The sequence below is a fragment of the Gallus gallus genome, chromosome 1 (genome assembly GCF_016699485.2).
Source record: "Gallus gallus isolate bGalGal1 chromosome 1, bGalGal1.mat.broiler.GRCg7b, whole genome shotgun sequence".
NCBI lineage: Eukaryota > Metazoa > Chordata > Aves > Galliformes > Phasianidae > Gallus > Gallus gallus.
The window spans coordinates 122,569,659-122,587,624 of NC_052532.1; the positions used below are offsets into that span (position 1 = coordinate 122,569,659).

Consider the following 17,966-nt stretch of genomic DNA (forward strand, 5'->3'; position numbering starts at 1 on the left):
TTTTTCTCTGGAAAACCTTAGATATGCAAATACAACCAGGACATTATTTCTTTCCATTATGGTTTGTTTTATTCTTTCCTCAACCCGCTATTATAAAGCAAAGCTGAAAATATCCCTTAATTCATGTTCTTTGCACACAACTACATATGGATAATTTCAGTGTATATATATCACTAGTAGATTTTAAGTAATAGCTGTTAGAGTATTGTGATCTATTTCCTCCTCTCTGTTTCTCCTGCCTCCATATGATAAGCATTTTTTTTTCATTTCCTGTACTTTTTCATCTTATATAGTGGGAAAAGAAACACTTTATATTATTACAGTTTCTCAAATACAGAATCAAATTGATGTCTTTTTATATTTACTGTTCTTAAGGTTGTTTACTTTAATTAATGCCATAAATGATTGCCTTCCTGGCTTTGCTTATGAAGAACATTTTCTTCTCCCAAGCTAATGTTGCCACTGGCACTATGAGGTCTCATAATTAAACTCATAAACTTCTCTTTTACATATTCCATCTTAAGTCATATTCTTCATTTTTGGTGCTAGAGATATGACTTCTTATGAATTTTTATTCTAAAGTTCTAAAGCACTTGAACAATCATGCTCCTCTGAACTTCCCTAGACTATCACTATTTAACTGTCCAAATGGACAGGCCATTTTTCACCATATATTCCTATAATACTTGTAAGTTATCACTCAATTTCATCTCACATTTCTATTGGGATTTCAATTTAGTTCTCAGCATACCTCCTTATTCCACAGTCATGGAAGCTTTCAGAGTCCTCTTTTTTGTCCATATTTGCACTCTTATATTTCTTTGCAAGTTCTCTGTAAGTGTCCTCCCACTGAGTTTTAACCACAAAGAATCAGTTGGGTTTCCAGAAAGTGGTAAAATGGTCTACTTTATATGAAACAAACACGGACTATAACAAATGTTTTCTTTTTCACTAGTACTAAGTATGCTACAACCACGCAAAAGCTAACAATTTTTATTGTTGTGATACCTCAACTATCAAAGAAGATAAATGTGGTTTATAAATACCCTTTTATGGCATTAAAGAAGGAATAGAAAAAATCATTACAATTTAAAAAAGCTTGTATGTATATGTATATCTATTTATATACATAGAAGACAGGTAACTTGAAGGAAAATGAGTACCAGTGATAGAAATGAGAGATCCAGGAAACACAAAGAAAAGTGTCAGATGGAAGAAACAGTGGTAGAACTATAAACAATATCAGCAACAGTATAAATAGAACCACTGGGCAATTTCAAATCATATGCTTTTGAAGAAAGCCCAGAATCGGGTTGCATGCCTGTAAAAGGAGTCACTGTGCCTCTCTCCAAAAGTGTTTCTGAAAAGGGGAGTGACAACAGAGCATCAGTTATGCGAAACTGTGAGTAAAAGGTGAATATGACTGCTCAGTCTATACACAGAACAGAGAGGAGGAGGAAAGCTATATTAAGAGCTTCCACAGTAGTTCAGTTATGGTTGCTATATTTAATATGTTGTCACAATGAAGAGGAAACAAGGTTTAAAGCTGAAGAAAACATTCTACAAGTGAGAGACATAAGAAACTCAGTCTGCTTAATATACCAAACAAAAAAAGAGATCACAAGATTGCTCATTTCATCATTGGATTTCTTGAATAAGAACAGACACTGGGTCTAAGAAGACTTTGTAGTCCACAAGAGAAATGCACAGCAAGAAACATTCTCTGGAAGTTTACCTTCTCTCTGGAAGTTTACCTGCCAAAGCACCCACAGTCTCTAAATATGTTTATCTTAAACAGTAAAAGTATTTGTGTAGCTGAAATAAACATCCAAACATCATTTTCAAAATAAGGCTGGATTCCTTTCTTTAAAATATCCCTGAGCCAAACATATAGCATCTATAGAACCCAACAATTAGATTTCAAAAACACACACACACCTAAATGCTTATCTTAGATGGTCATTTTGTCACTTTTTACCTTCTGGACGTGAAAATGAAAAAATCATATGTGATTTCTAGAAGTCCACGAACCATATCAAAATAGAAGCTGGTAATTGTAGCTTCACATACTGGCTACAGTGAGCATAGCTGAAGCTCATTAGCAGCAGAGTGGTATTGCTCTCTTCTGCTCAGAACATTTCAGTGCCCAAGCATGCTCCTCTGGCCAAAGTAGGGTTTTAATTAGAGCAGATTTCCTCTGAAGCCTTAATATTACTTAATATTACTAAGTAAACTTGAAAAGTGCCTACCAGTATCTCACTAAATGATAGATCTGAATGAATGTGGTTCTTCCCTTCCTTGGGATTTTTAACATTTTGGAAATGTCTTCTGAATAAGAATAAAAATGAAAATGCAAAAAAAAAAAAAAAGTCACAGATCACAAACTGTATTTTATTAAATTATATCAACCGAACCATTTTCATCATTTCCATGCTCATGTCAAACTTTTCTGACATTTTTCGATTGATGAGTTTTCCATTTCCAAGTAACAAGGTAGTTTCAGTATGAAAAAATATGCTGTGGAGAAATCCAGCAGTGGACATTGGAAGTCAACAGCAATCATTTGGGAATTTTTTTTTAATACATTACTGAACAATATTTTTAAGTACTTTTCACATAGCTTGATTTTTTTTTTTTTTTAACAGAAGTCAGTTCCTCAGAGAAAATGCCTGACCCCATCTAAAATGTATATCACTGCTGGAGCACAGACTTAATACAATGTGTACAACATAGACAAAGTGAAACTGGGAAGATAGATATCATCTCTTGAAGCTGAAAATAGCTGAATTTGGTTTCAGCTGAAGATATTATCACTGAAAATTCATTTTCATTCTGTCTTCAGGGTGACTTTCAGTTGTCTTTCAGAATGACTTCTCAAAGGATTATGAAGTACAAAAAAAACCATGAGGCCAATGGCCAGCACTGGCAAGCACATATTTTAAAAGCCTGTTTCAGAGGTGACAGACAAAGGAGCTGGATAAGAGATGTTTGCACTCTGTGATCAGGAACTGCTTTTCAGGCTGCCTTTTCTTAACTAAGAGGGAAGCACATCTGGAAGAAGTCAAGCATTATTGTGGAAATCATGAATGAAACTGGACAAATGGTTTGCCATGAAGTGCAATCCCCATTCTTTCAATTAGATATGTCTTTCAGTTTGGGAAAGGCTTTTGCTCATAAATATAAGAAGCGGATCAACTCTTACAGCTGCACTCACTGAAACCTCTTTACCTTTAAACAATTCACCATGAAATCCTTCACCAAAATACAATCTTGTCTGGAATGATGCATTAGCAAACACTTTTTGACTGGTTGCAAAATGTCTGTCTCCTGTTCCAGTCAATGTAGAAAAAGATAAGAGGTCACCTCTAAACTTCATAGTTGGCACATAACACGCCTAGTTTGAACAATGTCACGTTTATTCCCTTTCTAACAGAGAATCAGAATACTGTAAAAAGTAAAAAAATTATCACTTCTTATTTACCAAAAAGACAATGCTACCCACTTGTAAAATCAACACTGCGCCATTACTAATGAATGACAAATATACCAACTTTAGAGAGAATAATTAACAATTGAGAAAATAATTACGCATTATTCTTCCCACTCACTAGCTGGGACAGATAAAGAAAACAAGATGTAAAAAAGACCACGTTGCTATTCTGTGAAACTTAAAAGCAAGGTTATCTTTGTTTTCATATCCAGGGATAGATATATGCATAACTAATTTGTTCTGTACTGTTTTCTTTGAGGCATAATTCTGTCATCTTTGACTTTGGGGAGCCCTGGTAAGAAATAGCAGCGGTCATACCTGAGTTTCTAAACGTTTCAATTCAAGTCATTCTCAATGACAGCATTTCTTTTTCATTCAGAGTGGATTCTGATTCTGCTAGGAGGTTCTGGAGACAGTGGAACAGCCAACATCTCATAAAATAAATCCTGTCAGACAACTATAGCTTCTTTAAAATAGCAAGCAAACAATTTGATTGTTTGGGAAAGCGGCAGAATGCACTGTCCAACTCTATGAGTTTTTATCATAATTCTGACAATTAAGTTCCTTAACTTTTTTTTCTTTCCAGTCTTAAACTGCTTTTCATCCACTTTTTGATGCACAGAGTACACTCAATCAGTGCAGATTAGGAATGTGTTACTCTCGTTGCTATCTGTGAACACTGACATGGAAAATGAAGAGATGTTTTAAAACTATTCCCGCCTCATAAATGGACAGGCATCAGCACCTCCTGAGTACAGATACATTTTAAAGGTAGCACTGTTCATGGTATTAAGGTACAAAAGTTCATAAAGTGTTTTGATTGCCATTAAACACAAGAAGGATTATGTTCTTCTGCAGAACAGAGATTAAAAAAATGAAACAATTTATATCAGTTAAATATTTTAAATGATTTTTTAATGTCTCAGCAGAACATTTTTAATAGAAACATTTTCTCCTGCATATGACAGATACTGATATGTTCTCATTATAGTAGAGTCATTATTGATAATTCTTTAGAATATAACCTGTGCTATTATTGCTATGAAAACATGTATAGATGAACATTCATTATATGTTGTCTTTTTTTTCATAACTTACATTCTCTGCTATTATTTAGTCACTAAAGTTTCTCTCCAGACTTATTAAGAGTTTGGGTTCACTTCTCCAGAGCCTTAACCTTTGGTTGAATAAGGAAAAACAACACACTATATACTTCTCACAAACAGGTACGTCTAACACAGGATAAAGCTACTGTGGATCAAAGCTCTGCTCTCATGCTCCCTTCTCTTTGAAACAAGACATTCCAATTAACCCTTCGAGGCTTCTAGTAAGAAAAAATAAGGAGAAGAGACTACTTCATCAAGGTTTTTAACTTTACTACTAAGGGTCTGTGAGTAATGATGCATTCTAGCATACATGACTGCATTTCTATGCCTTAAAAACAAATTATACTCTTTTCTTGCCAATGGCTAATTTAGAATTGTTTCATTTCAAATGCTGGTATTACCATGACAAAGAGCAGTGTACTATTTGCAAATTAAAGTCAATATCACAGGTATAAAAAGAAGATACTTAGTTATTTAATTTCTCCTCCTACAGAGGTTTGTTGCATCCATGAAGACAAGTAGAATCATAGAATCACAGAATCATTAAGGTTGGAAAAGACCCCCAAGTCATCTAGACCAATCATGAGCCCATCCCCACCATGTTCACTAATGATGTCCCTCAGTGCCACATCCACATGTTTCTTGAACACCTCCAGGGACAGTGACCCCACCACCTCCCCGGGCAGCCTGTGCCACTGCATCACCACTCCTTCTGAGAAGAAATCTTTCCTCATGTCCAACCTGATGTAAATAGCTTCTCTCTGTTTACTTTTTTTTTTTTTTCCTGAGGAGGGGGAGAGTTAATGCTTCTAGGCATCCATATATATGTATATATAAAGTCAAAATAGAAACATTTCCCACATGAAAGAAAGACTTTTCATTCAAGCTTTTACAGCTACATTACAATCCAAATAAAATGTTGGGAGACTAAGAAGTTAATGGCCCAGCCACCATACAGCAGCATGCAGTTTGCAGTAATGTACAGACTGGAAGGTACACAGGGTGCAGGATGCCCCAACAACACTATTTGAAATTGAATTCTAACAGAAGATTTTCATAAGCATTCTAGATGATTGATCGATGATTCATAAGATTCTAGATGATCTAATAGAGTCAAGGCTTGAGATGATCTGAAATGATTGAGCCACTATAGTGCATGTCGCTGCCTCAGAGCAGGCTTGCAGTGCTTATCTGTGCGAAAGAGCAGCACTGCACACTCCTCAGAGAGCTGCTAAAAGCTGCTAGAAGGTCTTGGAGGGTACAGGAACAAAACTGGAGAGACCCTGCTCTATACCAGGATTATGAAACAACTGGCAGAGTGATGCACGCAGCAACTCCAGCTCTTCTCTGACGCATGAAACTGGCTCTGCTCAACGCCAGCCCTCCCAGATGACTGCATTATAAAACCTCCCCAGGAAGTGCCAGAAGTACTCAAACTATATCCCAGAGGTATGCTAACACATCAAATATTTTTTTCTGTCACGCACGTTGGCAACTACTCTTTTTTGTAGTATAGTAAATACCGCTATCTTCACTACACAGGAAAATAAATTATAAAGTTTAAATTAGTACAAAGGAAAAAGGGACTGATTTACTCGGTTTTTTATTTTTGACCTTCACAGAGTAAAATCTGTTATAGAATCATAGAAGCAAAGAATCACTCATGTTGGAAAAGACCTTAAAGACCATCGAGTCCAACAACATAGAACTTAATGCATTAATATTTATTCAGTCACTATCTCCTCAGTTGGCTTTGCACAGAACCAAAGGCCAAACAAGCTTCACTAGAAATGATATATAAACACTTTGAGACCCAATGATTGACTAGTACATCTTTTCTGTGTGGCTAAGGGAAAGAGAGTTACGTGGTCTTTTCTAGGTGCTCTGGATAATATCTACATCCTTTTCCCTCCCATTCTCTTCCTATTCTCACAAGAAGCACAGGTGCTACTGTTTTTCTCTTCTTAGCCTCACAGCATTCCCCAGTCTTTCGTTTCACAGAACTGGAAGTCATTGTGGAATGGAAGAAAAAATTTCTTCCCATAAGGAATGCATGATAACAGCACAGTTATCTGTGCCAAAGCGTATCCACCTATAGCTTTAACTGAGGTAATGCTATAATAATGTAAATATCTACCTAGATCTCAAAGGAGCAAGCCTTGAAGGAAGGGAAAATGTCTTTTACAAACTGATGTGGGTGGAAGAAGCAGAGAAGTTTCATCAGGCCCAAGGACTTATTATCAAGCTGATACTATCATGGCCACAGTGCTACTGATGTTCTATCTGGTACATCACCTTCTATAACCTCCCTGTATCACCTCTTCCTCTGCAGTTCACACTCTCTCTTGAATTCAAGCACATATGTATCTTGAGAAAAAACTGCTGATATGAAAATATAAGTGGAAAGAAGGAAAAAATTACCTATGAAAAAATGTAGAAGAGTATCAGAAAATACTTACTTTGAGCCATGAGGTATGAGTAGGTCTTTTTAAACAATTTGACAGGAATGTATAGTATTCTGTAGAATTGATTTCTTGTAAACAAAACTGTATTGAGGGACTATCACTAGTTTAAAATGAAGAAATGAAGAAATAAGTTACAGCAAGCAAACACATACTAATGTATGACTCTTGTTTTACTTTGGAACATTTGTTTTGTTGAAAAAGAGCTTCAGTCTATGCGAGTTCCTTTGTTAAACAGAATAGAATAATACTCTGTATCCAAATTCAGATACTGTATGGAATCTAACAAAGGATACTGAAAATACTGAATATAAGATTTAGTTTTATCCAGTTTTGCCAAGCTCAGAAAAAAATAAAAAGAAAAAAAAAAGAAGAATAGCTAAAGCAGCTTTCTCTTGATATAGATAAAAGAAGGAAGAATATACATTATACATTAAGAATATAATGGGGAGGGAACAGAAAGTTGTATAAGAACACTGCAAATGACCAAACTAAATGACCGTGTACATTTCCATGTAGGCACATGATTGAAGAGCAGATCCTCATGGTTACCTGACTATACAACCTGACTTTCAAAGAATTTAGATAGCATGACACATTTTATTGCCAGGAAGAAAAATGACAGCCATTAGCTTGTTAGACTAGATATTTGGAAGAAATTCCTTACTGTGAGGGTGGTGAGGCACTGGAACAGGTTGCCCAGTGAGGTTGTGGATGGTCTCTCCCTGGAAGCATTCAAGACCAGGCTGGATGGGGCTGTGAGCAACCTGATTTTGTGAGAGGCGTCCCTGCCTATAACAGAAGGGTTGGAACTAGATGATCCTAAAGGTCCCTTCCAATCCAAACCATTCAGTGATTCCATGTTCTCCAAGAACCTTTTTCTAAATCCACTCAGGATTCCCAAACAAATTTTTAAAAAGTGGACATTTGCAGTTTCCCCTCAGAACCAATAAATATGTTACATAAAGCAGGCATCTTAAATACCATGGCAGTTTTAGGACCATCAGGCACCCAACAGGATTTTGTAAATAGCTAATAAGGTTGGTCTAATTGTTTAAGCAATAAGTGAAGCACTCAGATACCCTTAGGTGCCAAAGACCAATTAACATATCTCACAATCATTAAATTACTCATGAATTTCCTGCTCAGACCCTGAAACTAAAGAAGAATGACCTCTTAAAAGTTCCTTTCATTCAGTTTATTATTGTTTCTTAACATACTGCTGCACCAAAATGTGTCGTGTTTTTTTACATGAAAATGCAAGCTATCACCATAGACACTCTTCCTCTGACAGCAAAAAAACACAGGATAATATAATTTCTAAGAAGAGTAAGAAGAACATCTGTTCCTTTTTTCTTTACTGTTATTTCTCCTCATTTGTTCCCTTTTGCTTTTGTTGTTGTTTGTTTCCTTTTCTCCCTCTCTTCCTCCCCCCTGCCATTAATTTCTTTACTTGGTAACTTTTGGAAGTCAATAAAGGAGAGGTTACATTCTGAGACTGGTCTGCCAGAAGCCAAAGAATCTTGAAAAGACTCCAAAGACTCCAAAAATGCCAGGGATAGTGAACGACACATAAAGCAATAATTTACTGCCAAGGGGGATGGACTTTGTTGCCTGTGGTTTTGCAAGTCTCTGCATCTATTAGAATACAGTGCTTTTATTACAATTGGTAATGCACTCAGTGATCCGAAGCAAAATGAAGTGAATGGAAGGCCTCCCAGTGGTTTCAGTGAGTTCTGAATGAGATTTTTTTTCTACACCAATTGCTGCCTAGGGAAGGAACATGCATTCATAAAGTACTACATATTAAAGTAACGCAATATGAACGTGATACAACTTCATAAAATAAGGCTTCTTTCATTTGCTTGACTTAAAGTATCCTCAGATGTTTTGCTTTATGGCATAAAAAGTAATTCATTTTCTTGGACTGTTGCTGCTACAGTTTGGTTTATGCATGTGTTTTAGGGAGAAAGCAATTTGAAAAATACCCAGTTACTAGCATAGCAGAGAACTTATTCTTTCCAATGCTTTTTTAATGAAATTCTTTAAAACTCTTGATTCTGTTGACTCAACAGAAGGGAAGCTGTTTAAAAATAAATGGAATAGGAAGAGAATGGTTATCCAGTGCTCTGAAAAAAAAAAAAAACCCAAAACTTTCTCATATTTCTCACCAATTTTATCCTTACTATACAAATATGCTCCCCTTTATTCTGAGAGCTTATACACTACTGAGACTATAAAAATAAAAAAATAAAAAAATGCAAGGGCATATTATAAATCTCTTTTGATCTCTTTTGTGTTTTCCAGAAGTTCTTCAGATCATGCTTTGAAAAATACAAACTGCCATGTTTATGCTGTGGGTCAGATACTTCCAGAAAACATGGTATTCATGCACGTGCAGAATACTGCATGAATGTATAGCAGATTTTTTTTTCTTTTTTGCAGAGGAAAAGTCCAGTAAGCACTTAGATGCAAAGTAGCACCGGGGCTCATGCACAGGACTTGCAGACAAAGCTCAGAGTTCCTCAGGGGCCTCACTGTGAATACACAGCCAAGCTGATCACCACCATCCAGGATTTCTGCTCATTTGGTCAATCAGCAAAAATTACTGTACAGACATTAATCTAGCCAAGTTTCTAGCTGGAAAATGATGACACGAACAGGGGAATTCAGACCCAGACTATCAGATGTGGGTAAAGCTTATAAATGTGAATTTGGAGGAGGGAGAATTGGCCAGAGGAACCATGCTGCTTTGGATCAGTGTTCCTGGTTATCTGAGCACTGGTTTGACCAACTGGAGGGAAGGTAGTACCCCAGCTTTCTAGATGAGTTTCTTATCACCCCTTAACATGACCACTGATGTTAACTCTGGCCATGTGAACACTCAACAGTTTTCTGTAATAAGCACAGAATAACTTAGTTGCTATAAAAGTTATAATAATATATATAACTATATATATATATAATATATAAAAGCCATAATAGTTGCTATAAAAGAGTTTGAGGCTATGCTGATTAATTCTCTGCAGCTATTCTTTGTATAGAAGATCAATATTTCATCCCCATGAAGGAAGCAGAACTCGATATTGTTCGCTTTATGATAAAGAGTAGATAAAAAAAGAGTAGAAAAGAGTAGAAAAGAGTAGAAAAGATCATGTTTTCTGAAACATGCACTGCAGCTCTTATCTCCTACATTAGTAGTTTGTTGGGGCTCTCAACTCTTGCATGATTTATTTCTGTCTTTTGTAAGAAAGAAATCAACTTTGTAGAAAAATAAATGAAAAAAAAAAACCCACAACATATTGATTTCTTCACTAGTGTTTTGTTGTTATCAGAATTTGACCCTGTATTTGTAGGCAGAATTACAAATACTATGAAGATAATAATAGGAGGACTGTGAAAATTTATTGGAGGAGTATAATCACATTTCATTTGAAAGAAGTTATCTAGATTTTTCTCTTAAGTGTAGCAAACACAAATACCAGCTGTAGTTTCTCTGATAGTAATGCCTCCTATCTATTTCCATGGAAAGTACAACAGCTAAAAAGAGTACCATAACACTAGTTGACAGAGAAAATTCTCAGATACAAAACACTATTTTTTAATATATTCACCATAACGAGCTATGCATTTTCACCAGTGATGTAGAAGAGCTGGCATGCCACACTTGTAACAATATGCACCCATGGAGGTGACCCACTGTTGTTGTCACCACTGCTGAAATGCACCACCCACTCATCACTGAGCTCACATGCAGTGCTTGGTCTCCAGAAATGTTCAGCGAGTGTCACTGAACGTCAATGGGTGCCATTTTTTCAAGAATTCAACGACACACCTTTGCTTTCATGTCAGATGCCATTTTATAAGATTGCTGCCATCTGTCATATGGCAACAAGATATAATGGGTTATTGCTGGGAAAGCTCAGCCTCTACTGCCATACCACCAACATCTCCCTCTGACGCCACGGGTCAACATAATAAAACAGGAGGCATTACTTTTGAAGTTGCCCTTGTATTTTCATTCTCTGATTTAGTTTCTTTCTTTTTCTTTTCAGCAGTCTTGAACTTATGTTTAATTTTCAATATCTGGAAGCCTAATGTCTGCGCTGCTGTGACCTAACGTTATGAAAAGCTGTGTATCAAAATGAATATTGGTTTTTAATATGGAAAAGAGTGATTTCAAGCAAATAGAAATTTATCATGTCATGTCATGTAGAGGTTGAGAACAATATGTGGGTAATTACTTTTAAAATGTACCACTTGCATCATTTAGATAGTAACAGAAACTGACAAAAAAACCCAATCTAACTAGGATTCTTCTCAGCACAATTCTTCTTCACTTTTTTTTTTTAATTTATTTATATATATATAAAGGAATTACTCATAAAATTGGTGGATGTTGATGCTTTGTTAATTATGTGTTAATAAGAATAGGGCACAAGGTAGAATGGGGAAGAGTACAACTGTTGTATTCAAATATAGGCTGTTCTCACAAAGCACAGTTGCATCTGTTTTTTCAGTACTCTTGCAAAAATAACCATCCTGTCATGTCTGATTCTCTTGGATATTCATGCTTGGAGCAATTTTAAAATGAATGTTTTATTGACAGCCTAACTTCCTGCGTCTTGACAATATGTAGACAGGACTTAGATAAACATTGCTTTTAAAGAGCCATTTGGGGACTTCAGATTCAACACTGATTTGAAGCAATTATTTTCATATTTTTATTTCTAAATGCATTTCAGATGGACAGATTTTATTAAGAAATACAATTTTTATACTAAGCTACAGATAGGGTTTTAAAATTGCTGTGTTCTTGCAACAGCAACAGAAAAAAGAACTTTCTCCTTCCTTTCGTAAGGAATCGGATACTACTGACAGGGACCTGTACACAAACATGGGTGTACTACTTAAACGTGCACAGAAAGTTTGTTTTGAAGCATATTGGTTCATGTCAGTCCCAAGATTCTTCAGACACAGCTTGATTGAATTCAAAGAGTGGAAATGCAACGAGGTGCAGCCCCACTGAAATAAATGTGCTGGGCTCTCTGGTGGGGTACATGTGTTCTGACAAAGGAACAGCAGAGAAAACTAGGAGAGGATGGGATAGGGCCAGAACGTCACCTCTTCCAGATGAGATAAACCTATTTAATTTTGAAGCTAGAGAAGAACCTCTCCAATAATCAAACTGCTACAGTCAACATATTCTGGATCTTCACATTTCTTCTACTCAGCAGAAGCCCAGAAACTTATGCAGCAAATGCTTTTCAACTCAAACAAGACAGAATTCAGAAAGGATAAATATTTCGTCTGGATTAAAGGCATACCATCAAGTCTTTCTAAAGCATTATCTTTATGGATGTGCTATCATTGCAGAGCTTCTTGGTAGGGTATGCTTACTCTGTTGGAAATGTGGGTGGAAAGCTCCACTACGGTGATTGTACCACTTCTAATTCCCAAGTTAGTTAATTTGGAAGAAAGCTGGAATATATCAGCATGGAATTGAGTTGTACCATCTAGACACAATCTTCAGTGACTATGAGCTTGCTATCTACAGATCCTGCATGGTTCTTGCCAAGATTATCTCTTTGTTGACTTTCTTCTCAGAGTGTTCATTTGGTAATACTAACTGAACAAATGTTAAGAAATTATCAATTTGAAATTCTGTGTTAATATATAAAATATTTTTAGTTTTTATGGAAAACTATACATAGCTCCAAGTGAACAAGTGAAGCTGAACCAACTGCTGTAGTCACCAGATTTTTAAGTGATATTTTCTCAGTACCAACAGAAGAGTAACACAATCTGTGCAGTTTTTAAAGTTGGTCTATATGAGTTCAATTTTAACAAATTACAGTACTTGGAATGAGACTGAATATGATACTGAGGGTAAAGCAGAACAAAACACAACATGCCTTTTGGAATGGATCATATGCTATACAAACATTCAACATTTGTGCTTTCAATACTGTTAGCACAGTTTAATGATCTCAGTTCTTGTGATTCTGGGCAGCTGAAAAGAGGATTCTACAGGGATCATATCTCATGACTCCACAGACTGTTGTTAACTGATCTACCTCTGAGTTCTCTTTCAGAAAACTGCACAAAACCTGAGCATGCAATATAAATTCTGCTGGGAATGCTATTAACAGAAGCATTAAAGATGTCCCCATGCTGAAAAGTGTTGTTATGTTGTCTAATCAAATAATATATTCTGTAATCTGTATTCTCATCTACAGCAGCTGCTCTGGACCACAAAATTCAAGTGAGAGAATATTTTTGTGTGTAGGTTGGATGAAGGACTGCAGGCATCACTTGAATAAGAACATGGACTGATCCAACCATGAAGCAGAGAAAGACATCAGGAATTCTCTGAAAATATTCTCCAGAGATATCTTACAGGTGTATATATGTCACACATACGTATTATATATATATATATGTGTATGCTTATATATCCACCTGACTGAGAGTCATAACTAGCCATGTCATGATATTCAGGAGTCTAACAGTCCAGAAAAGATTAGACAGAGTTCATAAAGCCCCCAGCCAGATAAAACATCCAGTTTTCAGGAAAGTGGTTTCAGAAATCCAGACAAGTACCTAGATACTTCGGAAAGTCTATTCTGCATGCCGATGCCTAAGTGACAAAGCTAGCAGTAACTCATTAAAAATCCATTGCTTTGAGCCCTCTGGCAATCCCATAAACCAACAGAAAACTAATCCAAATGCATTGATATTGCAACAGTTTAGCATCATGTTGACACCACTTTCTCAGTTATATTCTTATTAGACACATTCTTATGTTGATAGTTAAGAAACTTCAAAAGTACTGTAATTTTTATTGGTAATAACAAGCCAGTGGTACAAAATTATTTCCTTACTTTTGGAAGGGAAGCTCTTGATCCTGAACTTTGAGTGGTCATTGTCAAAACTGTAGTGATACCCAGTGCAACTCTGGCTGGAGCAGCATCCATGTTGATCCAGAAAGAAACCCAGGACAAAATGACAATCAGCAGGCTAGGAATGTACATCTGGATTAAATAGTATCCCATCTGACGCTCCAAATGAAACTTGACTTCAATGCATGTAAACTTTCCTAGAACATGAAATTACTTTCATGAATGCTTTTTGCACAGTTTTATCTTGCTTTCTGAACATAAACTACATGTGAAGCCTGTTTCATAACCTGAAGCTATGAGTCAGCCACTTGTTGAGCTCAAGAGTGGGAGGGACATGGAGTCCCTGAAACAGACTGTACTCAATTCTTTACGTTAACTGAGAAAACATGTATCTGTACAGTTGTTTCACCTCTAGAAAATAGAATGTTGTTTTTCTTCTTAAAATTTAATAAGATTTTGTTTCACTCAAATGCAAAGTTTAATGTTAAAGGACAACAGCATTTTGCTCTTTTAATTGCATTAGATAAAACAAATGTAATTAGATGAATTGTAAAAAATTAGTCTTAATGTCTTGTGGTAAATTAAACTCCTTTTCATTCTGTTCACGTCATTTACTTGTGTCTGTGGGTTACTTCTTATAGCAGAATCAATTTAAAGTTGACTTTGAGTTTCACCAAAAATCTAACTCCAGGAAATCCTCAACAATCTCTCGTGGGAGGTAAGTGATTCTTCATACAATAAATATCTACTCTGCATGGGTAGAGGAGGACAGAATTTTAAGAAAGTAGAGATAGCCATGCTGTGGGGAATGCAATGTCCTGAGCTGCAACAGCTCGCCATTAATCCAATCATTTTTTGCTGCTTTCCAAATCGATGTGCCTTAGCTGGGGTTTTAGTTATATGAAGGCTCTCACTCAAGGTTCACTAACCCAAATACAAGAATTTCTGTCATTTGTGAAACATCATACTAATTATTTCAATGACCCTCTGTTGTGTCAGTTGGGCAAAAGCACTGAGATGCATTGTGCCTTCCTCATTATTTGTGGGTGAAAGGAGAATTTTCCTCTTTTTTTTTTTTTTTTTGTGATAAACGTACTTTTCTGCTGGTTTCTCACAAAGCTGAATGGCAGGTTCAGACAGGCGTGAGAGTTGGCACAAAGTACAACACAGTGGCAATTTGGCAAACTGAAGAGGGGAGAAAAACTGAATAATCTGGAAAGACAGAAGTTGTGATATCAATTACCTGATCTGTCATGCCAAAGACAGATTCAGATTCTGAGACCTGTGTAGTGGTACATCAGGACTGCCAAAACAGAAGGGTTCTGTTCTTCTAAAAGATGGGGTTCCACCTGTGATGGTGATGGTGTTGGAGTAGCCCAAGCTGTCAAACACTCCCCAGATTCCAATGGCACAACCTGAGCAGAGCTCCTTGCAGCATGGGTGGGATGAAAAGGCTGAATAATGTAGCTTTCATCCATATTTTGATTTCACGCCAAAACTGAAGGAGCATACCTCAGAAAAGACAGCAATGTAAACACACGTAGGTGTTTATTTTGCATGAATCCTGCTCTTCATTTCCCCTTTCCAGGGTACTTACTTCAAACTTCTGTTAATTATGCAGATATTTTGTTGAAATACATGAAGTGGGAGCTACTAACTGGCATTTTTATCATCCATGGGAAATCTCAGTGAGTACACAAGAAAACTATTGTCCATGTTCTCCTTCCTCTCTTACTTCACCCTGCAAAATGGCTACCTCGGAGTCAACTAGAAAAGCAGATTAACACATTTATTCGGAGCTTGAGTCATGGGACAGGAGATAGCTGAAGTTTGCAATGGCCACATTTCAAGTACTCAAATTATGTTGATTGGAATTTACTCCTGATTATCCCTTTAAAATATGAGGGAAAAAATCAAGTAGTAATAACAGTCCTGATTTACACTTATTTTGGACTGTGGAATTAAAAAAAATCCTTCCTTGGCACTTTGGGCCTCAAAATGAGAAGTTGCATTTATAAAAACTAAAGACAGTAATTTTCATAAGAAAGGAATGTGGCTTTATTTTTGACAGGGGAAGAACATCTCATGTTGTTTTATTTCACAGAGTAAAACAAATGTCTTTGATGCAAGCAGATTGGCCCTTATGCTGAAATAACGAAGAAAAAAAAAAAAAAACAACTATTTTAGATGACAGGGATTATATGTAATCCCAGGAAGCATCCAGCAAACTGTTCTCTGAATACTGTCCTTATTAATTAGACTCCAAGCAGATAAATCCAAATTTTAACAGACCTCTCCCTGCTTGTATAACTAAAGACAGAAAATACACTTGAAACTTTTAAAAAGGTAAACTAGGAAAAGAACAAGACTATTAAACAATTTTCCATTTTATGTTTGCGCTCTACTCAGATCAGCAGTGAAAGCATTGCCATTTCAAATGCTACATCTCTTAAATTAGACCTCATACAAAAATTGGTGAAAAGTTGATATTTTTCCTCACTGGCATTTTGATATAATGAAGAAAGAAATCACGCTCAAAAATCAGTACATTAAAACTGATTTATCAATATTAGAGAAAACAGTTTGTTATGAAAGCTTCATTTTGAGGAAATCAGACTGATGAGATTTTTACATTTGTTAAGATTTTAAAACCATAATGATTTTAAACATTTTAGAATATTAGGGCATGTGTATTAGAGTATCCTTAATGATGTTCAAGGAAATTTGGGGAGAAAAACAAAAACCATTCAAGGAAAAAAAAATAAAAAGGATATATTTTTCAGATTTAAAATATTTGTGGCTGAATCCAATTTTAATTTTAAAATAGTTCTTTTTTTTTTTTAATTTTACCCATCTTTTCCCATTTCACAGGAAAAAAAAAAACAAACAAAAAACAACAACAACAACAGAATAATGCTCACCAGTGTTGTAATGTTTTGTGCAATAACCAAGTTCTTTATCTTCTTTCAAAATAAACTGTGGCAAGGTTAAACCTTCTGCAACTTGCACAGGTCCATCACTCAGCCACTCGAATATCAGATCATTCATAGTGTAGCCAACTACAACAAAGAAATCAGAGTTTATTACATAGTAACTAACAGAAAACCTTCAAGGCAAGTATTACTACAGTTTAGAAATATGTTAATTATTCCAGTAAATGTTAGCTATAATTTTAAGCCATCTGATTAACTACAGCACAATCGCAATTAGTTGCTTGTTACTAATATTGCATTACTTCTATGTTAAGAGCAACAAATAAGTAACATAATTAAATTCTGAAATACTGTCTTGGTTTGCCACTAAGAATAATTTTTATGGTCCATGAAAGATACTATTTACAAATGAGTTGCCATTTTCCCACGTCTATGTATAAGCCAGCATTCTGCTTACTTTCCATCATTCTCTGATTACGTAGTTGTTGGGCAGAACAAAACCAGGATTTCTAAAATATGTGATAGTGGGTCTGCAGCTTTTGTAAACCTGTGATGTACCAGAGAGGTGTGAAGGTGTTAGAGAGACACTTGGGCTCTTTGAAGTCTCTTTTCAACTCCAGTGGCCACACAGCTATGAGAAAACTAAACAAGCTGTGTTCAATCTCCAGCCTCAAAGACAAGTAATAATCTGCAGCCCATACTTGTATAGATAAACCCCATTATCTCTTCCCCACAAAGCAAAACAAAACCAAAATAAAAACTAAAAAAAACAAGGTGGCTTGACACATACTGGCTCATACTAAGTCCATGAAAAGGACAAGAGGCAGTGGGCATATGCTGGCATACATGAGGTTCCCTCTGAATACCAGGCAGCACTTCTGTGTTGTGTGGATGATGGAGGCTGGCACAGGCTTCCCAGAGAGCCTGTGGAGTCTCCTCCTTGGAGATTTCCAAAAGCCACCTGGACATGGGCCTGGCACCCTGCTCTGGGTTGCACCAGCTGAGCACAGAGATCCTTTCCAATCATTCCATGATTTTGTGAAATCACAGATCTCTGCTTCATGGAGTATGTT

At 36.1% G+C, this 17,966-nt stretch overlaps 1 protein-coding gene across 8 annotated transcripts in view; it reads right to left on the reverse strand.

Moving 5' to 3' along the window:
* Window positions 1–17,966, reverse strand: part of GLRA2 (glycine receptor alpha 2) — a 128,290-nt gene that overhangs the window by 67,703 nt on the left and 42,621 nt on the right. For 7 of the 8 annotated variants that reach the window (XM_040655188.2, XM_040655190.2, XM_003640518.6 and 4 more), the window contains exons 6-7: window positions 16,882–17,019; window positions 13,943–14,157 (exon numbers count right to left, since the gene is read on the reverse strand). In XM_040655188.2, the coding sequence (XP_040511122.1) occupies window positions 13,943–14,157; window positions 16,882–17,019 (353 nt within the window). The remainder of the gene's footprint in view (window positions 1–13,942; window positions 14,158–16,881; window positions 17,020–17,966) is intronic. The other variant, XM_040655180.2, reaches the window with a different exon arrangement.